The 26,303-nt window shown below is 41.2% G+C and overlaps 1 protein-coding gene across 1 annotated transcript in view; it reads right to left on the minus strand.

The window, feature by feature from the left end:
- The window catches only part of rab26 (RAB26, member RAS oncogene family), a gene marked incomplete at both ends in the record, with an annotated part of 111,038 nt that extends 90,976 nt beyond the window's left edge, over positions 1 to 20,062 (minus strand). The window contains 2 exons of the mRNA XM_083994037.1: positions 16,348 to 16,458; positions 19,874 to 20,062. Coding sequence (XP_083850163.1) covers positions 16,348 to 16,458; positions 19,874 to 20,062 — 300 coding nt within the window. The remainder of the gene's footprint in view (positions 1 to 16,347; positions 16,459 to 19,873) is intronic.
- Between the last annotated feature and the right edge of the window lie 6,241 nt (positions 20,063 to 26,303).

Here is a 26,303-nt window from a genome sequence, read left to right on the forward strand (position 1 = left end):
AATCGGTGAATGCTGATTAATAGTGCATCACACAGACTGTGAACTTGACATTAATATTGTTTTTTCCATAATGAATTGGGGACGCATGGCGGGTGTACAGCGCGCGCTCCTAAACCAGAGGACAGAAATTAAAAATTCAATTTGTGCCAACTTGAGAATCACCTTCATATTAAACAGGAAATACAACCCCAGTGCCATCTTCAGCCGAGCTTGTCCACAGACTTGATTTGTGAATAGCATTGTTACGGGATAAGAGTTGATTCATTGAGGTTGGGACAAGCAGGCGGAGAGGGAACTACATTAACACCCCACAGGAACATTAATTGATCACCTAGGTAACAGCTTGCCCTTTCAAGATGAGGATATAATATGAAATGGGCTGATCTATGACCTCAACAGGGTGGGGGTGAGTCTGACAACACACACAATCAATTATTATCACCCATAAGTTGTAATAAATAGTTTTTTGTTTAATATCTCATAGTAGGAGCCCTTAGTCCACACTATTCTTTGCATAATCAATCAGTGGAGCCTGTGAGTGCTTTACATTTCAGGGACACAGGAAAGAAAACTTTCTAAGCCCTTTGATGATACAGCATACCTGATTTTTTAAGGCCTAAAACATCTCCTCCTGCATGTCTATGAATATGCATGACTGTCTGCCGGTGAGTTCCGCGTGGTTCCAACATGCTGTATTCACTCTCCGGGGTTAGTCGGGGTAATGGATTCTCAAAATCTTAATTTAGATGAGGAAGAAAAGCACTGAAAGTTCCCTGAAGGGTCCCCATTAGGCCACCACGAATAACGCCTATGCAAATGAGATGTTCTGTGACTCTCATAATTGTTTGTGGATTGTGGTGAACTCCCCAGACGGCTTTTCTCTCAGCTTTGACTACACATTGACAAAATGGATGAATAGTTTTTGTTTTTAAGGGTAAATGGGACTTTTTTTTCTCTTCCAATTGGTACAGTTGACAACATGGTTACATTTTTATATCTTGCCTTGAGCGGCAATGACAGTGCTGAGTGATTGAGAAACTTTCCTGAAAAATGCTGTAAAACTCCATACAGCACCGGCTATACCACCTTAATTTGATTTGTAACAGAAGCTCTCGACAGTAATGCCTGAAAAACGAGTGTATGTTTTATGCCCATTGTCAGTGGACAGAAGCTTTGAATTTCCTGTTTAACTTGTGTGTCTCTGTTAGTGTAATGTGTGTTTGTGTGTGTGTGAGCGTTGTGTTGTACCACAGCCATTTTAACAAATCCTGAGTGATGCTGTGCTGCAGAAAAAAAGCCATCTAGTTGAACACTGTGTGAAAGTATCTTCACTCCTATTTAGAAGATAATTGAACTCGTTCCCTATGAACAGACATTAGGGATTTGTTTGTTTTGAACGGGAGGAAAATATGATACAATTTCCTCCTCATGTTCCCAAAAGCCTTGGTAACCCTTTCCCAAATACTCTGGGACAGCTTGGAGTCTGTGTATATAATTTGTCAGAGCCAAATGAAAGTAGTCTGCTGTGACGCTGCACACTGGTGAGACGGAGCAACAACTTGAGATGAGCTCAACCCAGATGGAGAGAACAGAAGTGAATGCAGCTGTGTTTTCTCTGCGATTCCTCCGAACAGTGACAAATTATAGATGGAGACTAATTCCATCCTCGCAGAGTTTGAAGTGAAGGGAGTGTGTTAACCTGTTTCTGTCCATCCATTGCGGTAAATCGCTCACTCACACAAACAAAAACTAATTCCCCATACGGAAGCAGCATCTGTCATCTTTCAACAGAGCTTAGTCAGATAATTCCGCACGCTCACTGCTGGTTTTACATTGCAAAGCAGTTCTTTTGATTTATTTCCCCTCAAGACCTCCTTGCTGCTAATTATAAATCTCACCTTTGCAAGTGACAACAATAACCTGTGGGTTAGCGGAACACTTCTCAAAGTCAGATTTTGATTTATTTATAAAAAAGTATTTTTGAAGTCTGTCAAAGCGAATACAGATATAAACTCGAGGGGACTTGAAAAACTTGTGTCAGAGAAAATGTGAATGGGTAATAGTGAATAAACATTGTCCTTTGTTCCAACACATACTGTACAGTTGTGGTGCACTTGAGCAAGGCATCGTACCGCCAACTGCTCCAGTTGAGCTGTGAATGTGTGTAATTGACTTGGGCAGCTATCAGTTGTGTAATTATGCATCTCCACTGCAAGGAGGCAGGATGACTCTCACGACGACACATCAGCTTTTACCGTCAGTGTCAACTCCAGTCTCAGTCCAGGGAGCTGATGTTTTAATGGAGCAGTACGGTAGCGTTAAGCTGGTAGATGTGTCTAATATCGTGCTTCAACAACCGCTCGACAGCGCTGTTAAACCTCATCCTATGTGATAGACAGGTTTGACCTTTCTAATAACAAACTGTTAACACAATCTTTCCTCAAGATAACCCTACCAGAACATACTGTCAGTACTCTGCTTTAGTGCAGGATGAAAGCAAACACACAACTTTTTATCCAACTCTGCAGTTGCTGGGCTGTGGGCATCAAAGCAAAGACTGAATAAACTTGTGAAGAAGGCCGGGTCGGGTCTGCTCTGTCTGCCAAAACTCAGAAAAACTGCTGGAAATCATGGACACTGTCACCCATCCCTAAAACAAAACTGTAGACGCACTAAAGAGCACATCCAGCAGCAAAACCCACTGAATAGGGAAGGTTATACAAGTAATCCCTACCTGGTGTAATCAAACTGGTCTTGCACTCTTGCGCGATCGTAGCGGAAATAATGAAAGTAATGGCAAACAAACACTGCATATCTCCAAAATCAGGCAGGTTTCCAGGATACCAAGTAGCCTACTCATTTTAATGTAACAATTGCAGATGAGAACTGGTGTCAAAAAGGAAAAAAGAAAAAAGCGAAGCTTCGATTTTTTTGGGTCAGCCCTATAACCTACCTACGTAGAAGAGATGTCAGTGTTGGATCCATGTCAAAAGATGTGCAACCAGACAACCTCTAATGTATGTTGCTTTGATGAAGTTGTTAGCGAAAGTTATCACTGCAAATTAGAATAGGACCAATACACGTTGCAATCACGGTGGTCATTTTTGAAAAATAATTTACTTTTAATATTATTCATTGTTCATTTCATGCTTGGGCAGTAGTATGTACTATGTGTATGTGAGGCCACATTTGGTCAATTCATATCCATAATTCTAACAAAGAAATATTTAAATCTTTTTATTATAATATTTATTTTCAAAGACAAATATATTACAGAGCAATGCCCTGTGTATAATTGTGGATTGTCATCTCCGCCCCAGGTAGTTCAAACCCTCCACTATATCTTAAGTATGATATCGAGGTTGTGTCCTCTGTGTCCTAAATTACCCACATGCTCATTGTGTTGTATAAATACAACAAATAGCTTCTCATATTAAGAAATCAGACCTCCACGTGAAACCTTGTGTGGTGTGTTACAGATCAACACTTTAACCCTGACTTGCTTCAGTGGATTTGTTCAGCAGCCTTCACTTGAAGATTGTGATTGAACTGGAAAGCTTCCAAATCTGTGCACACTGAGCCGTAAAAATGTGAAGCGACGCTGTACTTCTACCAACCTGGCCTGAATGAATACATCCCCTAAACCCATCTGTTAATTTGTCACCACATGCAGATTTTGGTCATGGCTTCGTCTGTGGCAGCAGTAATGACAACTAAAACCTTCCCCGTCCCCAGCTGATGACCTCGGTCGACCTCGAAGTTTGAAAAAAAAAAAGCCTGAAAGCCACCTGGCAGCCTAACGAGCAGGATCTGGTACAGGCAGTTTCCACAAATTCATTGCTTTGCTTCGTTGTCACGGTTACTGGTCCATAACAACAGTCTCCTGGGAACCCAACAAGCACTTGAGTTGTCATGTGACGCAAAGGAAAAAAAAGGTAAAACCGAGCAGATGAACATGCCTGATTCTCTAGGTGCTTTTGTCTCTGCAGGGTTCAGCTAATTAAGTCCTTTGAACATCATCATGAACCATTAAGTTCATGCTACCGAATTAGCTGCAATGTAAATTGATTAATTGCATGAACATTCACCTAAGAACACAGAATTGTGTGTGTATAGAAGAAATGTGTTTACTTGTCTTTCTGTTTCAACAACTTCATGTCATGAGAACGTTTAAACCTGTCTTCAAACCTCAATGGTCAGTCAGAGGGTTAAGACTCAGTTTTACGGTTCAGGTTGGAGTTGTGTAGCTGTAGGTTGGGGTGGGGGTAAGGGTTGTGGTTTGACATTTGCCTGTGATAAGATAGGGCTAATAGAGGGTAAGAGGCTAATGGATTAATTAATGCATGTCCTCACAACTACAGACAGACAAGTGTGTGTGTTAGTGGAGTTACGTGGAGTTAGAGGTAACGTTAGTGTGTTGCACTTGAGCTGACTGACTTTGTGATGCTTATAGAGCTACAGAATAATATTGGGTGGTAGCATGAATGTGTTGGTTTTAACTATGGTTTACATTAGTAGTTATTGATTCCATATTGTTAAAGGGATAATTCAACATTTTGGCAAATTGGCCCATTGCCACAATCCCTATAGCTTTAGGAGTAGGTTTGTTACCTTAAATTGTCGGTGCAAGCTATTTTTAGAACAGTGGAGCAGAGCCGCGAGCTGCTCAGAGCCACGCTACGGAGGCTCATGGAATTTCTTGGTTTCTCGTGGACAAGTCTGAGATAATAACGTAACGTTACGAGACGTTTTCGAGGTTCCGCCATTCTAAAATTAGCATGCACCGACAATTAAAGGTAACGAACCTACTCCTGAAACTATAGGGATTATGGCAATGGGCCAATTTGCCAAAATGTTGAACTATCCTTTTAAGACATGTGTCAAATTTGTCTCTAAAATTCAGATGATTGGATTTTTGACTTTCTAAAGGAGCAGTGGATAACAAACACATGTCACCAGATCTTCAGGTCCACTGGGCCACTTAACTGTGGGGCCATGATACGCAAGACTAATTTGCAGGGCTCCAAAAAGAATAAATGTAAATGAAAGTCTTTGGCAGAGAGGATTAAGAATGAAGGGGGGAAGAGTAGAAATGTTAGGTTACATAAGACTGCAGAAAATGTGGCTTTGACTTCGTACTGTTCCTGGTGTTGTTGTCGTCCCGTGGTGGCTTATTAGCATGTGTGTGTTTCATCATTTTGCTTATTCATGAATACTGAAATACATCTGCATATGGCTTATTTTGAGCCGACACTGCAGGAAAAGGACGGATCATGTGGCGCAGACCAACAGGAAGCTCCTGACACCAACGGCTGATTCCGTAATTTGTTTGTTTGTTGGTTGGTTGTAGAGTTTGGCTTGATTGTCAATTGAAATCATGTCCTCCTTTGTTGTGGTTTGTGCACAGTTTGAGGTTTTTTGTGTTTGTTAAAATGAGCAAAATTCAACTGAGGAAAAATGATGATACATAAACAGCTGGAAGACAACAAACATTGCAATTCTAAAATTTCCCCTTGCATCTCATCACTTACATCCTTAACCAGGCTGACATAATGAGTCCATTTTCACTCCCTTCAGATTTAGATGTTTTCATTTAGTTGTTTTTGCGCCGTCCAAAAATAGGAAATTCAAATCCAAGTTGAACCTACAGCCAAAACTCTGTGAACAGCTTTATGATTCAACATTTATCTGTGGCAGTGTTCATTTAATTAACCTGCTTATGTGATGATCAAAATCATGACAGAACAGTGATTGTGCCTCATATCAGTTTTAGGGAGGTAGCAAACAGGTTACTTGGCAGTTGCTCAAGGTAAATGCCAGAAAATTAAAAACCAGAGACCCCATTTAAGTCGATGTTTACACACAGTTTTCTATAGCTGCAAGTGGCATGACATGGAGCAACCCAGACCTGCTCTCATGGGTAACCTCTTCGTCTTTTCTATTTTGTGTATGGACCTTTAACCTTGATGTGAAGCTGGACTTATTTTTTGTGTATGATTTCCACATATTTTATCTAATTGTAATGGTATTGTCATGGCACTTACTTATATTGATGCTTTTCACTGATATGTTGATTAATGTGCATTGTCCTAATCAAATAAATAAATAAGATGACAAATGTAACATGTGGCTATTTCATTTTTATTTTTTTCAATTTCATTATTATCTCATTTTAAATCATAATTATGATTAATGACTTCTACATATGGTGACTTTGTATCATCTGCATTGTTAATAGTGCATAATGACTGCAGCTGCTCTGGAGACACAATTGGTAGAATTGCACTTCTTTGCCCGTCTTCCCTGACGTCATGATGGCATTTCTGTATTTGTTTCTGACAAACTGTGGGTGTGGAAATGAGACTTGTACACATGCACCCACTTCCTCAATGACTAAGATTTATAAAACAATTAGGCATAGCTGACTAACTATGCAGTAACCAATACATTTAACGGCACTTTTGAAGGTCATTGTTATATTTAAATATCACCAACACCAATGTACTTTTACAGCAAGCTTACATAGTTTACAGCACCATGCTTGGAATAATAACGGGAACAGACACACCTTGTTTTACACCATGCTGACCAAATACAAAGCTCTCCTTGAAATCAAATAATTACTCAAATAAGATATAGTATATTATATATTATATCTTCCTCAAATGGCTCTGTCCTAACATTTGTCCTATAGCCTCCAGATCAGAGTTAGTGGTTTGATCCCTGCTTACACACCCTTTAGCAAGGCACTGAACCCCAAACTGCTCCCATGGGTCCAACCAGTACCATCAGAGCTCCATGTTACTGTAATCCATTTAGCCTACTAGGAGGTGGGATGAACCAGTGCTAGTCGGTAGCTAAGCAGCAACTAAACTTTTATAATAAAACACTTATATACAGCATGTTATAAGTGAGATTGGTTGTGACTAAGTTTGTAAAAAGATGACATTGCATTGTGGGAAAACAGCAGTGAGCAGACAAACATCTGAAAGGTGCAGAAAGATCCAAATCACAACTTCTAGTCCTGACTGTGACAGTGAAATCAGAGTGGAAATGAGATGCAGATCTGAGTGAGATTGTGGATACTCTGTAAGACTGTCATATGATCTTCTGGTCAGATCACCCAGCTGTTACAGAAATACAGTCTAACGATAGGTGCAGTTAAATAAAGTTTAGGCAAAGTATCTATCTAGCCCGCTGCCGTCTCAAAGCACTAATGAGAGTCTACACGGCCTTGTATAAACTGTCATGGGTCTTGTGAGTAGATTCAGGTTAGATCAGGTCATATTCAGCTGTACACAATGCAAGACACACATGTAATAAAAGACGGATGTATAATGAGCTCCTTACACATATGAATGATTCATCATGCACTTATAGATGAAGCAGCTAATTGGTGACTGTGTGTGTGTGTGTGTGTGGTTGAGAGTGTGAAACAGCATGTGAAAATGTGTATGTTTGTGTGCCAGCACATGCATAATGCAGACTACCTTTCAGCCTTCTCATATTGTGGTCAAAAATTGCCTTCAGTGTACCTGTGCATTGTTACTATGACAACTAGTGTTGTCTAGTATGGTCAGCAGTGCAACTTGAGGCAGACAGTCCAGCACAAAGAGTGGTGGTGTGTGTTTGTTTGTTTGTTTGTTTGTTTGTTGTTGTTTTTAAATCATGAGCTCAGCCTGCAGTCTGACCAGAGCCACAGACGTCACCGGGGGGGGAATTAAGATTCACAGTAACAAAAGAAGGCGCCCCGGGATCGATGGGCGACGTCTGGGAGCCTAAAGAGCCACAGAGGGACTGTAATCATCATCAGTCTGGACTGATTATAATCTGTCAATCAGGTTACTTACACAGCATGTCCAAAAAGTGGTCTTATATAAAATGCACAGAAATACAGAGGGACTCAGGAGCAGGTAGCACAAGAGACAAGCATCAAAACCGAAGATATCTTTTGTAAAAAAAAAAGAAAAAAAAAAAGATTAAATTAACTGATTTATTTACTGAAGCGTGGCCAGGAGAAGTAGCTACTATCTCACACCAGCAGTACGGCCAAATCTAAAATTAACACATTCCCTCTGTTGCACTGTTGCTTCCCAGCCTTGTAAAGCGAGTGTAAATCTCACAAGCTTGATGTTGAGTGCTGCACATTAGCCCTGAATACACTGACAACCTACCGGGGTCGGCAGCCAGACGAATCAAGGAGGTGTCGGCAGCAGTTTGGATGATGACAACACCAGGCAACTGAATTGCGAAAACCTCATCAGTCTCCCACAAAAACTAACACACTAAACTCTGTGTAAGACCTGACATTAAGCAGGGCCTTTATCGTGCCTCAGCATTTCCAGAAATTAATTTCTGTGAGAAAGAAAAAGAAGATGTGACATTTGCATAATCAGCTTGTGTCACAAAGAGTTTCTCCTATTTGTCTTTACAGATGATAAATATGTTGAAAAATGATTTGTCTTTCATCCCAACCCATCACGGTTTGTTGAATAAAGCAACCACTGAGCCTAACACTGTGCAACATGAAGGAAGAGGCTGATATGTTTGTCTCAGAGTTTTTGGTGAGTCGTTGAGGAGAACTGTGACAGTTCACGGATTCAGTTTGATATGCCACATGTAAAACCAAGGGAACAGTTTTGTTTGTGAAGACAGGTTCATGTTAAACACTGCAGTGAGTTCTCTATTGTCCTTTCACGCCTTCTACCATAAAAAGGAAGAACGAAGTGTTGCCTGATGCCCACCAAATAATGTGAGTAACTTATTTTCCAGTATAGTAAGTTGAGAGTGTTCTCTTTAATGAAGAGGATAAAGATATTTAAATTATTTCTCCAGGCCTCCGTGACTCCTCCCACCATCTTTCATCACCTGAAAGCTTTACTTTTATTTGATCTGGAGGAAAAGCACCACAAAACCTCTTTGAGTTGTTTTGTGCTATAAAAGCAATCAAGCAGATTACGGCTAGTCTTGTTACTGACAAAGTAAAGTGCACCGTAGAGGTAGACATTATTCAATCAATCCAACTTTATTCATAGTACTCTTCATGCAGGTTAGTGCAGCTCACAGATGTGCTGATGTGAGGAAATAGAAAAAAGGACGGATTAAATGAGAAAGCTGACAATAAAACAGAATAAAAGATTTAACGGGCTATAAAAAGCTACTGCCTCAAATAACACTTTCCGCTTTTCTTTATCTGAAGTGTGTAAATATATTGAAAGTTATTTCTCCAGCGTCCATGTCGCTCCTCCCACAACAGACCAAACAAAGTCTTACAAATACACGTCTAAGTTTACAGCTACAGATCAACAGGTTGCACCTTAAAGTGATGACGCATCACGTGCTTCTTGCAGTACAGTTAAATGGCAAATGGCCTCATTTTTCTAGTCTCTACGACCACTCAAGGAGCTTTATACTACTATTCACATTCACCTATTCAAACACACATTCAGCACATGTATTCACATTGCACATTCTGTCCAACCAGTCACAGTCATTCACACGCTGATGATACATCAGGAGTAATTTTAGGTTCAGCATCTTGCCCAAGGACACTTCAGCATGCAGACTGGAGGAGCCAGGGATCCAACAATGAAAATCTATAGTTTTTAAAGGGATACTTCACCCAAAATCGATAATTCACCAATTTTCTACTCACCATCATGCCAAGCAAGGGTTCGGAGAACTTTCGGAGTTATCAAAACGCTTTTGGAGTTCCAGGGGGGTCCGACAACGGATTTTCATATAAAGGCAGCGGATATAGTTCACTTTTGAATCGTCCAAAACACACACTATGAAACCTCCAAATACCTCCATACTGCTCGTCCGTACTGACCCAAGTGTCCTGAAGCGGCGACATGAAAAAGTTGTTCGGAAAAAAAATATTTTATTTGTTTTTAACTTTGTTATAGTAGTGTTTCATAGATGTTTCATAGTGTGTGTTTTGGACGATTAAAAAGAACTATATCCGCCGCCATTATATGAAAATATGTTGCCAGTCAGACCCCCCCTGGAATTCCAAAAGCGTTTTGATAACTCCGAACCCTTGCTTGACATGACGGTGAGTAGAAAATTGGTGAATGATCGATTTTGGGTGAAGTATCCCTTTAAACTTGAAGCATGCATACTGTGTAAAGCATCTGCACCATTAGCACAACCACTACATCAGCTGCAGCCGGTCAAAAGCAAACAAACAAATAACATAAATAAATTAAATATGCTAACTACACCAACTGTTCTGATACATCAAATTGTTGGTCACAACAAACTCCTCATGTGAGTCTTGGTCTGAATGAGGCTCAAACATGTTGCTGAGTTTCTCAAGTTTCCTCTAAGGCTAACCATCTCCATACACACTGCTGTTAATCTAGCACAAGCAATGATGTTGGTGCAAGACCTAATCCAGATTTGTCCAGGGGAACTAAAACAAATATCAATCAGTATTGTTAAATAGCTTAAAAACGTGTGGAGAGGGAACTTTAAGATGTTGCTCCATGTGGCTCATGCCAGCTGTTTCTTACAGCTGTTCCTCCTCAGAGAGTTGGGTGCTAGTGGTCGTATTATACACACAAACGCAAACCATGTCACATGGCAATTAGCTCTAAACGGCATTGCAGGTAGCGACCATTATCCTCCTGCATGCTCTGGCAGGCTGTTGCGCCTTCCAGGGTGCACACACACACTTGCATTAATCTGCTTTAATGCATGCAGTGCAGCAGTTAGTTTAATGATTAACCGCTCCAGTGCTGTGCTGCATCATTTCAAGCAGAGCAAATAGGTGGTGGAAGGCAGAGAAAGGCCAACGTATGGAAATGAGAGGTAGCACACATAATTAAATGTGCAGACAAATCATGCACATCATGGACAGTAGGGAGAAATACACCCCGTCGGTCCTCCACCACAAAAACAGATGAATCTCATCAACAAATTTAACAATTCTCCCAGGGAAAGACGAGGAGACAAGAGCAGTGTTTGAAGTTTGATTTCTGACTCACCATCTCATTCTGTCAAGAGAAATATAAGTAGATAGAAAACAGCAGGAAGAAGCAAGGTTGTGCCCTCTTGCAAAAACTTTTTTTTTTTAAATGGGGTACTGACTCCTACTCCTCATTATCTTGAATCTAAAAAGGTCACATTTCTGCACATTCCTGACAGTGCTGAAAACTGTGGGTTAAACACTCAGTGCTGCACTCACAGCTACAATGTATCAACTTTTAGCCAGAGAGCAGCCGTTTACGGCGCAACTTATTCACAGCGCTCCCAGTGCTGCTGTTCATTTTTTAAGGGCTGCCTGCTGGATACGCAGGCAGCAGCACAGCTTCATCTTCACACCAGGAGAAACAGCAAAGAAGCACAGAGATGTGATTATTTCCAGCAGCGCTGAACAACAGGGTAATTTGGTCGACGTGTGAACAGAACAAGTTGGTTTTATTTTCCTGCTGATATGATCACATGTCGTTAGGACTCAACCGTCTCACACTGTCCACAAGCAGTGAGAAAACAGCAAATAAGAAATCAACCAAGTAAAGGAAGAGCATAAGAAAGAACCAACTGGACAGCCCATCCAAAGGTTTTTAAACAAAAGTTATACAAACATACTAATAACTGTTCTATGCAAGTCTACCCAATGGCTTTAAAAGGTACATTGGCCCTCATTTATCAAACTTGCGTACACCAAAAAAATGGGTGTACACCAAATTCACCGCAAGGATCGGCATTTATCAATCTGAGCGTGATCAATCTGAATGATCAATCTGAATGTTGCCGCCCTCTCCCTGTTCAACGCGGTAATGTCAGTAAAGTCCCTCTTCTTGGCCGTCTTCCGTGTCTCCATGTCGTAAAAGGGGCAGGGCGACGCCTCTAAAGCAGGAATATATCAGGGCGTGACATTTAAATTACGCTCGTTTTCAGCCGCCGGATTTATCAACACCACGCCGGTTCTACGCCGAAATCAGCAGCGTACACACTTTTAGTAAATCACACGTGACACTTGGCGATATGACATTTACACCAGAATCTACACCAGATCCTGCGCAAGTTTGATAAATGAGGGCCATTGTGTAGGAATTACTCCCATCTAGCGTTGTGGTTGTATATCGCAAGCAACTCAATCATATTTTTCATGCTGCATTCACGTGAAATTGGGCAGACGGACGACAGCCGCTGCACGTAACGGCATAAACAAGCCTCTATGTAAACAAGTGATCCATCAGCACGAGGCAAAACAATACACGTGACAATATGTTGTCATGGCGATGTTGTACTGTTTACCTGACCCATGTTTTGGTTTTACTGGCTTTCTCTCGACTTCTGTGACTAAAATGACATCTGGTTTGTTACCGACGGCTGTCTGCCCGACTGCAGGTGAATGCAGCATCAGTGTAATTCTCCATTCTTCCTCACTGCGTTACTGCGGTGACTTTTCACAGACGCCACCTCGACCTGAGCCGACAGCTCCGGTGTCCCGGTGAGTTTCCGTGGTTTCCTACCGTCAGCTGCCACTGAACGTAAAAACATGGCGACACGACATGGCCGCCACCACCGAGCTTACCCGCTTGATGTATATGTGAATGAAATGAACGGCAAATTCAGAGCTTACCGGTACACTTCAGTTTGTTGATGGGGGTTATTACTGATTAATGAAAAACATACTTTTTAACGAAATAATTGATTTTCGTGAATAGATAAAAGGAGAACTTACACAATGTCCCTTTAAGCAACAAATTTGCCATAAAATCACCTCAATGAACAATTTAACTCCCAAGTAAAGAAATCTTTTATTTTTACCCATTTCAATTAAGCACAGAGTGAAAGACAGGGTGACCTCTACTGCACTGTGTCAGCTGCAAGCTGCTGAAAATTAATTACATCAAACATCAGTGAACAGTGTCAATTAAAGAAACTTCCTGAGCTTTTTGGGCGTTTGCCCTCTGGTTATATACCCGTCAAGTTATGAGAACACGGCTCATCTGCGTGTCCTTGTAGATAGCAAGCTCTGGTGCTCAGTGCTGACATTTTAACTTGGACTGATAGCATTAACCATAGCACGAGGGTAAAACATAGATAAGTGGCTTCTGCTATTTAAAAATAGTAGTGTGTCACAGCCACTACATGGGCATTAGCAGCGGAGTGATGGCCCCAGTTTCTTCGATTAACACTATTCTCCAAAATGATTATTAGTGCACCAGACAAACCTGGATCAGTTCCCATGTCTTTGTTCACAATGCTCTTAACTCATTGAGTGCCAACCACGTAATTTCTCGTTTTTCGTTCCCATGCGTTGAGTGCCGAAAACGTAATTTTACGTTTTTTGCTTTTTTTTTAAATTATGAAAATAGACACTTTAATACACATTATATGTAAATTTGGGGACTCTACGACGAGGAGAACTGAAATAGATGACGATCAAAGTCACATGACAGCTCATGATCTGGAAGTTTTTATCATAACTCGGCTTCTGCAAACGAGTTCTGCATGCAGATGCAGCGCAGCTGCTCTGCTCTCACCCGCGCTGCTGCTCCAGCTGCTCGGAGCTGAACCAGGAAGCTCTCAGCCGACAGTCCGCCCGGTCTTCATCTGGAGCAACACCGTGTCCTCCCCAAAGTCCTCCCGCGGTAAAATCTGATGGTCTCTGGACCAAAGCAGACCGGCATCACCGACCCGAACCACAGAAGGACCGCGACCACCGGCGAGACCGGTCTTCCCGAGCCGCGGTGGCCGACAGACCCTCACGCTCCGCGGGGAGAAGCTGTGACACGGCACGGTGCGTCTGTGTTATTGTTGTTTAGTGGCGCCCCCCCCGCCCCCGATGGTGGTTTTGTGAATAGAACAACAACTGTTGTATATATTTATCTTATACGAGCCCTTTGATCCAGAAATGCGAGTGTCAGAAGAGCGACAGACACAAACAGAGCACCTTTCATAAAAGACGCTCTATCTCCTTTTCTAGAAAAAAAGGAGGGATTTTGGTGAAACCCAGCCATGTTTAGCTTGACTTTTCTCAGGAACAGAGGCACGTAGAAACAAACGGTTTGTGGCCACTTGAAGCATTAAGGTAAACCTTTCAATTGAGCCACAGTATGTGTTGGTGGCAATAATATAGAATACACTGTGGCTCTACATAAAAAGTCAAAAATGGTCTAAATTGCCGGTACACTTGACTAAAACTTTGGAAAGGAGCGCGGCACTCAATGAGTTAATAGTTTTAACAAGTATCTTAAAAAGTGGTTATTTCAAAATACTGAGCATTTCCTTCAGTCTCTAGTCACATTGCTAATAATAAAATCAACAAATATGGTACAAAGCGCTCCCGACATCAAAAATATGCACAAAACAGGGAGAGAGTGAGCACATCAAAAGCCAGCGGAAGATTATGGGTGTGTGTACTGACAGTGCAAAAAAATACAAATCTGTGTGTGTGAGAGTACATCAGAAAAAGAAAACAAATGGAGTGATTGCATCTCTATAAATTGAATGGTGTTGCTTTAGTATAGCCAATAAATCATTCATCATAATCTGCTCAGACTGTCACCCCTTCAGCACAGGGGCCGAGCCGTTCTATGGTATAGAAGTGATAACGAGGGCAGACACAGACAAAGCGTCCCCACACTGCTCTAACAGCATCCAGTGGATTTGTTGGAAGCAAAATTCCAGTGTCACAGAGACTTTGAGTCGTCTTTTCCGGGCAAAAATGAAGTTTTACGATCCAGGAGCTGAGTGTACACTTTTGGTGTATTGTTGTTTTGAAAATTGACAACGGCCATATTTTCTCGTTGTGAATACTTTCTTCCACGAATGCGGATAAAAGACGATAATCTTTTTTTTACCTACATTGTCTATAAAAGACTGCTCTGTTTTCTTTCATCCAAAAACACAGCTGTGTTGTGTAATGCAGCATCCAACACCACTGTCCTATTTTCCAGTGTTACCGCCTGAGGAAAGCAGTGTTTGTTTCAAAGCTGCTTCCTCACATACCACATTCAGCTGATTGTACTTTCCTTCTTCTGTTGGCTGGTATGGCGCCTAAGAGACCGGCTACCCAGGTGAGGAATAAAGTGTGAAACAAAAGTCCAATGCTTCCACAATAAAACACCAAATTATGTTGCGTGCTTTATAGGCCTGCCGTCCCATTAACTCTGCGCACGGTGGTGCCTCGTACTTGTGCTGGCACTGTAAACACACATCCTGAGACGTCCTGCTGGGATGCATCGGCGCTGCGTTTTCCGCTCGACACTCTTTCTTGCTATTGGCTTTAATAAAGTGGAATTTAACCTCTCTGCTGTTACACCAGCTCTCCTGTAAGTCACTGTGGTTGACAGCATCAGAGCCAAGAATATCTCCTTGGGGGAGGTTTTTCCAAACAGCTGTGTCAGATTCTGCAGTTATAGGGATCTTGCCTGGGAGAGCATCAAGATAGTAAAAGACTGTAACGGGTCACTGCTTCTAGTCTGCGGCTGGGACACTTAAAGTGTAGCTGTTCTTTACTGGCACTGTAACTCTCCTCCGCTATTTCCCCTGGGGTCACGATGGGTGGAAAATGGATTAGCCATTAGCGGTAAAGAAAGGATTAGCCCGTCAATAAATAATCACACTTTAAATTACCTATTTAATTTATCTTAAATGTGTTGTATCCCGTGGGGACTGGCAGGGTTTAAACACTTGCTCATACTGGAAACAGACGATGGAACCGAACCAGAAAAATGACACTCTCAAAGAATTCAATTCTGACGAGTCACGTTCGCTCCGATGGTTTTTCAGTTCTCAGCAGAGCAGGCAATGTTCAAACTGAAATTATTTGTCATAGAAAGTATTCGTCAAGCCTGTGTGGAAACAAATGTATTAAGTGTTTTGTGGCTCCGGAGGGAGCTTCAAAAGTCTCATCAGGCCAACAAGAACTTGAAAGAGGGAGGAAGTAAGGGTTTAATGAAAGATGTGTTCAAGTAACGAGAAAAACTAGGATCCTGTAGCAGCAAGGAAGGAAACTCTGGTATTTCCAACCTCACTGTGTCAATTCTGACCTTGGACCAACTAACTTTGCATCCACCATGCATGTGCTTTCAGGACATTTTTGCAACATCCCTGTTGAAACTGAATTACACTCTATAGATATTTGCTTCTATCGCAATAGATAGGTTGATTGTTGACAGCTAGATCGTTTAGTTTGCAAGTTAGCCTTACTGTCTGTGTTTACATTGTGTCGGATTCCGTATTTAGCATTCAAAATGATTTAGATAATGTTCATCTGGAGCTTCAGGAAGTTCACACTGCTTTTCCTGGTATGCTGCTCTGCTAGAGACACACTTACTTCCGAGGTCCACCCTTGATCTGAATGTGTTATGTGTTTGCACTTACCCTGAAGTCGATACCCACGGTGGAGATGAAGCTCCCGGCTAGAAAGGCTCCGTCTTTGAAGCGAACCAGCAGACAAGTCTTCCCAACACCTGAATCCCCCACCAGCATCACCTGAGACACAGACAGACGGAGGAAGTTGTCGGCTGATGAAAGTCAAGTGTGTGTGCATGGGAGGATGTTGGGAGGTAGAGGAGGTGGGAAAGGGCTCGAGTGAAAATGTACCTACAAAAACACAGGAGTTTAGCTACTTAGAGACATCGACACTCGTGTATACAGGGGTAAAAACATTGTATTTCTAGTCAGTCCAGTGGGAGGGAACAGATTGAACAGACCGCTGGGATGGAGTGAAGGGAGAGGTGGGACTCGGAGCTTGTTTGTTTCCTTCCCATTAGACAACAAAAACCCATGCACTGTATCTACGTATGAAAGCTTTGCTAATTTGTTATTTATAGATTCTATTGTCAGCAATGCATTCTAATATGAAAGCTGACTGTGTTGGATTTGCTGTGATTAGAGGTGAGATTTGAGACACTGAAATGTTACAAACTGTGTATGTTCTATGGAGTCAGAGTTGAGCGGTGATTTTGGGGCTGTCAAGGTGCAAAATTAATACCAGCTGCCACCCACATGATGAGAATTTGCATGTGCTAAATGCAGATTATCATATTCTTTATCATCTCCAATTCATTGTATTTTAAAATTATTATTCGTGTGTCAATGCTGTATCACCACTGAGGATGCAGATAATTATTGAGTCATCTATCAGCTGCATAATCTAGTCAAAATGTTGTGTAAGAAAAGTGGAAAAAGCTGAAAATGTGACTCCATCCAATGTGTGTCCTGATGTGAACTAATGTATCAAATTTGATGTATTTCTACTTGAATTTTGAAGTTCTCAAAACTAGAAAAACAGAGAATGACTTGCATATTGTGGGATGCGCAGCAGCTGCCAGATGTTTTGTCCAGTGCTAAATAAAAAGCTTTCTAATGTACTGCTGTCAATTGATCTCATAAATAATAGAAACACCTTCTCATCATCCATTTCATGCTATTGCACTATGTTTGAACTAGATCTGTGTTGTGCTTCCTAAACTTCTGCATTTGAGAACACCAGAGTGGAGACACACTGAGAACTCGATAGTGTTTCATACATATGGAAGGAGTTGGGAGTTAGAAATTGTGCAATACAAACACATGGGACAAACTGACCTATATGGACAAAACAACAGTCCTGTGATTTTTTATTAACAATGCCCCATGAGGGAAATTTGGATGAAAATTATGATGAAATTAACATTTTCCAGCAAGCCTGCTCCAAAGAGCAGAATACTTATACACACAGTACTTCATATAAGGCTCACAGGGCCAGTTTCTGCCAAAACATTAATTTCTAAGAGGCTAAGCCAGATGAGATTTTAAACAGCTCATGGTGAGCTAAAGTATGAGGTAGTATATGAAAAACTTACTTTATATTAAATGCACAGCATGTACTCTTTTGCTGCCAGGGGTCTCAATCAAAACAAAGACAGTATTGGGTGACATCATGAAGCATGGGATCATGGGAGTTGTTGTTTTCACCGCCATGGCCTTAACTCTTTCGCGACCACACTAATTCCTCAGCACATCCGCTCAGGACCACATGTTTTTGGCTATTTGTTTACCTTTTATCTCACGTCGAACCGAACTCTGTACGTCACCTAGAAACAAACGGTCTTCACGTGATTGAAGAGTGACTTTACAACGTGCTCCACGAAAAAACGGCAAGTTTTTCCGCTGTTTCGTTCGTGAGGACGAAGGAGGAGAAGAGAGCTGGGTTTCTCCAAAAACGGAGCTCCCGCTCTAGTTTCAGAGAAAAACGCACTTTTGTGTCAAGTGGCAATCTGCTCATTTTACCGCTACTCTGCAGTGTGGCATGTCTCCCAAATCATTTCTACGGCTAAATAAATATATTTGTAGGCATATCTGGGGGGTGTGGCAGCCTGGAGAGCAGCGGTGCAGCGGTGTGGGTCTCTGGCTGCAGCGCAGCAGCTCCGGGACACTGCTGTGTGACTGGCCGGCGATGAGTGCTCTGTGGCGGGGGCGGCCGGTCACAGCCCCCGCTGCAGAGCGCCCGTCGGTCGCTTTTGTCAAAAGAGGGTTTGGAAAGTCGCCAGATTCAGCGAGAAAGTCGCAACACTGTAGCCGACAGCCGCACAGCGCTGCACGCTGTCCCCAGAGCAGCATTCAAGGAGAACGATTACTCAAACAAAACCAAGATCACACAGTTTATAAAAAATATTATGTTTTGATTTTAGTTTAAAACAGTTTTACATATCAGAGGACTACCATATTCACACACAGGGTACCTCAGAGTGTCTATTATCGTAATCTGTAAAAAAACGGTTTTGACGAGTTTGCTCGTCAATGGTCGTGAACGTTCGGCAGGCTGTGACAAGTTAACTCGTCAATGGTCGCGAAAGAGTTAAGCTGCTCCATGTTGAGATTCCTCAGTGTCAGTGATTCAGGAAATCAAACCAAACCTGTGATTTTAACTGTTTAGTTTTATCAGTGGACATGAGTCCGTGGGTGGGGGGTGGGGGCTGGGGGCTGGTGGAGGTTGAGACTGCTGCAAACCTTGATCTCAAATATTTCTCTAATAACTTATGCAACCAGATGTTCAGATGGTTTTTGCCAGCAGCCAAATTACATGCAGAGTGTTCCTCCTCACCGTAACAAACCGAGCAGGGCATTAAGGCAGTGTAGCAACCCAGTTTAACTTTAGAATGAGTGACTTTGAAGGACACAAGGTGTATCAGTGTGACTGGATATTAGACCATTGATAATTAAGGATTCAGACATCTAAAAGCCTACATCTGGTCAAAATACGTAGTTGTAAAAAGACAGCGTCAGAAAACTGGTCAGAAAACTGAATAAAGGTCAACCACAACACCAACACATGTGCATAGGGGATATGATAGGTGACAAAATGAAACATGATTAAAACCACATTTTTCTCTATGTTTTAGAAATCTTGACATTTTTTAACATGGAACAGTTATATACCACAATTTTTGAACAAAATACATTATTTAAAGTGTGGGTATCTATAGCTACTACTGCATCAAAAGTATGAGATACCATTCTAATTTCAGTCTTTTGATTTAAAAAAAAGTCTAAATCAGGCAGTTGTAAGCCAAGATCCGTAATTAAAACAACCACCAAAAAGCCACAAATTTGACTTTTTTTCCTGTTGTGTTTTTAAATAGGTCAAACTCATGGCTATACGTCAAACTTTAACTGAAATAGTCAAAATTGTCAACAAATAAGTCAAACTTTAACTTACCAGCTGCTGTTATCAGATACTATAACAGTACAGAGTTCCAATACAGTAAGGCAGTAAGGTATACACACACAAAAAAAAAAAAAGATTTCGACACACATACACACCTGTTTCTAATGTACCGTAATTGTGCCTGCAAAAGTGGACACCTGTGGTAACTGACTGAATGCTTAATTGAGTCCCTTTCTAAACCTGAGCTCCACTCACCTTGAAGGCGATGTCATAAAACTCTCCACTGTTGCTGATGGAGGGTCTACTGGGATAAACCAGTCCGGAGGACGGAGCGGCAGCGACGGCCAGACCTTTCCCTGTCCTCCCGCTGTCTCTGCCGCTGCTCGGCGACGCCTTGGGGCTCTTGGAGCTCCCTTTGCCTTTCACTGCCTTCTTCCTGGACATGGCTTTGGTCACTTGTTCAGCTCCGAATTAAATAAGACAAAAGAGCGAGGAGGAGAGGAGGACGAGGTGGCTTTCTTTCAGTCTTCTGTACTTTCCTCGTGGAGTTGGGTTCGAGGCGCGATAAGGCGAAAGAAGTTCACCTGTGCGTCAAAATCATGACTGTGCGTAAAGCCTCGACTGATACCGGTTTCGCCAACAAAATACTGACTATGAGGCGAGACAGCTGTTGTCCGGCTGGTGCAGCTGGAAGGCGATGAATCTGAAGTCAGCTTCACAATGTAAACAGCTCCCTCTCTCCTCCCTCTCTCGTGTTGTGGTGCTGGGAGCGCATGAAGGCATGGCTGTTACGGTGCGCGTCTGTGGAAAATCCACCCCAAAACATAATTGACATACATTTCCCATAGGAGTGGACTATTACTGATATCAATAGCCTTTCAAATCTGTAAAAATCAGGGAAATTATATACTATGGGTTAATTTATTTTGAATAGTCTATCCAACTTATATCTATTTGAATTCTTCCAGGGTAGAATCAGCACCTCTGAGCATAACAGCTGTACATTTTCAATGTGTTTTATGATGAACTATCTGTAGATCAGCTTGATAATTTGTTCATCTTCCAGAACCAGTGGGCTCATTTTATTTTAACTAGTGCATTTTTCCCCCCCATCAGTAGACCAGGTATTGGAATTCTGTTTTAGGGTGTATTTTTTTTCCTTTTAAAGGTGCAGCAGAATAAAAGGTTGGATAGAAAGCAACTTGATTCAATGTAGGTTTTAGGCCTATAATGTTTACAGTTGTTGTGCCATCAAAATTCCATATTGGTCACGGATTGAAATTTTCAACTTTTAACCTGTGAAGCACTTTTTTTCTATTAAAGGTGCTATTTAAGTAAGTAAGCTTAAGTTTAATTGTTTGCCTTTTTTTTTTACAAGCATACATGCATTACCTGCATCTTTCTGTCTGCTCAATGAGATTTGATCCATTTGTGATGCTCCATAAACTTGAGGTGTGAGCTGAGGACAATACTGTAACTGATAAAGGCCACAAGCGAAAAAGCATCAATGTAATACAGTTCTTCTGTTTACTGCAAGCGTTTGCCAAAGTTATGCCAAAAGTCACACAATACAATAACTCCCAGGTTATGTGAAAGCACCATGACTCACTCCTTGTCTTTAATAGAAATACTATTTTTGCTGTCATTTTCCTACGTCCATTGTGGTGATACATACTCTAAAGCGTTTGACGTAACCATGGGAAAAAAAGGATGATCTGTCCACTGCGCTGGTGACTCATTTCCTGGGATGTATGTTTGATTGTAGCTTGTCTCCACTAGGGAACACTTGCTAAGCATCTTTTTCCATCCACTTTAATCTACAATCTGTTTTACAATCTGTTTTAAACTTTCACAGCTGAGAGGCGCCCAGTGCAACCAGTAGGCGACAGACATCTCTACTTACAGACAACTTTCCATTGATGCATCTATGATGTGATTCACTCACTCTTTCTGTCCAGACTTTCCCAGCAGTGAATCGTACCAACAACCCACACCCCTTTTGGTCATAACCAGCCTTTGAGCATCTCTGCCGCCCCCACTTTAATATTATATCATAGAAAAAAAAACTGGGAAAATGCCATGAGCCAAACTGAGCTGTGGAGATGAGACAGACAAATGTCCCTGCTGTCTGTTACACAATCAAGGCACAAAATAAATGGCCGTGTGATCCATCGTGCAATCTGTAAGTTAACAATCAAAGTCACATAAAATTGCAAGAAAGGCTGCAAGAGTAATTCTGCCAGGAAATGTATTAGCGGCGAACACAGCAAACAGGATGCAGATACGTTTGATGAGGAGGCTATTAAAAACAGCCATGCTGTGTAAGTAGTGCATTGTCAAAACCAATGAGCTGCAAGCAACAAGAGCACACACCCTCAGTGACGTGACACTGATTGGACTAGCATGTAATCCATGCCATAGTGTATTAAAGTGCTGAATCTCAGCTAGGCTACATGTTCTTGAGTAGTTGGACATATAAACATGCAGTCAAACAAGATGCAATATTTTCTGGGAGGCCCTTTACAGTCGTTGCTGTGCAGTCTGTGACCCACAGACATTGGCAGGCTCTATGTATGTATCTTCTGTGGCGATTCTCCCCCAGGTGTTCACTGCAGCCTCCTCCAGCTCTTGCTTTTTCTGGGGTCTCTGCCTTCAGATGACTGATTCAGCCAGTCGAGGATATTTAACCTCTTCATGCCTTGAAATGCTCTGTGGTTGCTTTGACCATGTGTTTAGGGTGGTTTCTCTGCTCATTGAAGAAATGTGGTCTGATTTGTTTTGACACATTTGGCTGAAGGTGACCACACAGACTGCTCCTGTCGACTTCTGCATTCAACCTGTTGCTTTCATCAGCAGTTGAAATCATCAATAAATGCCAGTGCTCCGCATTCAAAATGCAGCCATGTATGTCCAAGCCACAACAGGGCCACCAAGTTTGACAGATGAGGTGGTGACTTTGGGTCATGAGCTGTTCCCCTTTTCTCCACACTGTCCTCTTTCTTTCATTTTGACAGAGGTTCAGTTGTTTTATCATTTCAAAGGATTTCACAACTTTACCAGCTATTTTACTGTGAATTATGATGTTATGGTCATACAATCTTCTCCTGTTTTTTCTGATGTTTTTTTTTTTTTTTTACCTAAACATTATTTTCTTCACATGCATGGTGACCTTTTTAAATACATGCATACATTTGCATCAATTTGGCCATCAGGCTGCCATTCTTACCGAGGATATAGCCATAGTTGACCTGCTTAATGAAGAAATCACGTTAACAGGCTTCCTGAGTTGTATTTGCTGATTAAAAGTGACGCTTCATAACATGATGTTTCACCTGAAATACTGTACAACAGGCTGCCTCAGACAAAACAGGAAATGACTGCCCTCTGCAGGACTTACTGTAGTATCACAGGTGCAGTCACTTTCCAACCAGTCCAACCAGTGGTTCACAACTTAAAAAAAACACCAGTAGCACATGGCAACCCATAGTGCAAGTTTGGATGGAAAATATCAAAAATGGATTATGAATATTATGAATGGATTAAAAAAATACTATGATCTAAACTCAAGTTAATACCTTAGCCTCATTTCAATGCTTGGGACTTGTCTTCGATGCCTACAGCTGGGTGAAATTACGTTTTTGAAAATGCATTGATGTGCACTCACGTATGGACCAGATCAATACTGTATAGACAGTGGTGTTGCACAAAATGTAAAACCATGACTGAACCAGATAGATAGAAGAGACATGATATCCAAACATGAAAGGACTCCAATCCTCACTCTCCTGATCCAAAATCAGATGCCTTGTCCATCAGGCCACATGGTTGCATACTGTAAAAAATTTTTTTAATGCAGTACAGGCAGTGCCCCCCCCCCCCCATACACACACCACACTTGTGCTTCTTGGTTTGACAAATCATAACTGCAATGCCTTGGCATTGATTTGATGAGCCACGCCAGCTACCAGAGCTCTATGCTTTTAAGATGCTGCTGGTAATATGCTACTACAGAAAATTACCTTCTCATGTTGGCAAACCCATTTGTTTTTTTCATCAGGATTTTAATTTGACAAATAGACAATAAAAAAAATAATAATGACATCAATTGTATACTACATGTACACCATGACACTAAACAAAGCTCTAAGCAGCTCTATAGAAATCAACACTCCCCAAATCTTTGAAAATTGTCAAACACAATAATCAAATTGTGAAACTGAGCTGAGATATCACATAATACTAAGAGACCTTAGCATCAGTTTTAATAAAAGACAACTATAAAACAATGATTAAGGTCTCTGAGAAAACATTACATACAGATTCAAAATGTTTACAAACTCTCAAATGTATACTCTCAAGAGCATATTCATCCAACAGTAAAGAGAAAAAAAAATCACTCATGTTTCTCTTATGCGGCCAGCATGTGCTTCAAAGTTTGAATACTAAAAGTAATAAAATACCAAAAACAAAACAACAGTTTAAATGAATGAATGAATGAATGAATAAAAAAAAGAGTAATCCACAGTTTACCACCCACAAAGTTGAATGTTCCTTTTAGCCTCTTAGGCACTGGCCAGGTGTATAGCTATGGATTATGCCAATATCACACAAGACAGACAATACTATTTTTAATTCTTATTACATGACATGCTGTGCGCTTGCTTTATGCATGTCGTTCCGAAAACGTGCCGCAACAGTGTCCCTCCCTGGGTTTTGAGCGAACTTGACACACACCTAAAGTGATGGATTTGTGCACAAAAGATACTACAGAAACTTACAATATATAGTATGACGACAGTCATGGATGAAGTAGAAAAAGATCAGACGGGAAGTACGCTTTCGTACTTCTATACATTGCTATGATTGGTTAATGCATTTTCAAAAGTTAAAATTATATCCCTGCCTGCTGGTATGGCATGCAATACACAGGTTTTTTTTAATTGCGTTTACATATCAGAGATTTATTTTTGACGTGCTGGAGTGGATGTGATTTTTTTTTTGGAAACTAGGGAGAAAAAACTCTGTTTGCAAAAGTACCTGCATTTGTGGGGACTAGGCCTTTGTGATCCTGTCCATATATTTATGGCATTGTAAAATTAATTTCTGAAACGGCTTTCACAATTTCCTGTTTTTTTTTTTTTTTTTTTTTTACTGTGACCGTCCCCTATAGGGGGTAAGAGGAGCCACTTCTCACATTCAGGATCACTAAATCAAGACAATTATAGTTTTGTTACTAACTAATATACATTTCAGGATATTGTGCATCCCTACAGATGTTACTGGTTCAAATTTGCGGACTTCACGCGTGGTCCACGCGAGACGGCACAAGACTCATGCATTTTTTTTCTTTGGCGAGACAAGAGGTTTTAATGAAAAGCCTCAATGTGCCAAAACAACCGCCAGGTGGCATCTGTGAGAACGGAGGACGACAGGCGGATGACTCAGTGATCTGTGCAGTAATCCACAGCTTAAACTCTAGGCTATTAAACTAGAACTAACTACTGTATACACTGCCTAAATCACAGAAACTATTGTAATATGATAAAGCCTGTCTTGCTTTATGACTTGATGATTATGTATCACATATCGCCGCGATTAGGAGTGGCGCTGTTCATGATACAGAATACAAGAGGATGAAAGGAGAACTAGCTGCAGACAGTAAATAATATAGTAGCCTAGTTTTTCAATGACAAAATGTAACGACGGCAGCTACAGTAGACTATAGCCCACGTCTCACTCTCTTTTTTCGGTCATCTGTCTCGTCATCTCCAAAATGTGTTTTTAAAATGAGCCAACTACAGTACTGTGCAGTAGTGCCGCAGATTTCTCACTCCGCACCTTGTTTGAGAGTGCAGCTGGATGATTTCTTGTGAATGAACGGGTCTGTGTCACTTTGGGGCTGGGCGATAAAACATAGGATAAATAACTTTCCCTCGATAGAAGACGCGGCCGATACAAAGTGACACCGTCAGCCATGCAGCCGGCCTGGACTTTTTATTTTTAATTATGAAGGATCATCTGCGCAAGGCAAAGATGATAGCATCAACAAAACACGGCGTAACACACGCGGCTGTATGGGACAGGCTTTTATTTAATTCAGAACAAACCGCTTAGCAAAAATGGAAAATATAGTCTATAATAATTAATTGATCTGTTGTTTGGCCACTGTTTGAAAATAACCCGAATTATGAGCAAATAATCTGATCCAGAACAGCAGTCATAATCAGACTTCTTCTAAATAAATAAATAATGGTTGAGTTTATTGAGTTTTAGCTGCTCAATCTCATTGTTTCAAAGAAAAGGGATTGATTTTTATAACGAAATGAAACGAAAACAATATTATATTGATACATTGTTGTAAAAAAAATCCAAAAGAAACGAAAATGAACTAAAGAAAATAACTTTCACACACACACATTAAAACAGTGCGATTGGTTGAAAGCTGATAATTAGCCATGTGCTTATAAGCTGATTGGCCGAAACCAAGAACAAAGCCGCGTGAATGGCCAATCGCCATGTGTTAACATTTCCATATTCCGCACATTCTGTGACAAACTGTAAACTGTTTTCTTGTCTGTAACAACATCTATTGCACGTCTGTCCGTCCTGGGTGAGGGATCCCTCCTCTGTTGCTCACCCTGAGGTTTCTCCTGTTTTTCCCTGTTAAAAGGGTTTCCATGGAGTT

This window comes from Trachurus trachurus (genome assembly GCF_905171665.1).
Source record: "Trachurus trachurus genome assembly, chromosome: 19".
NCBI classification, from domain to species: Eukaryota; Metazoa; Chordata; class Actinopteri; order Carangiformes; family Carangidae; genus Trachurus; species Trachurus trachurus.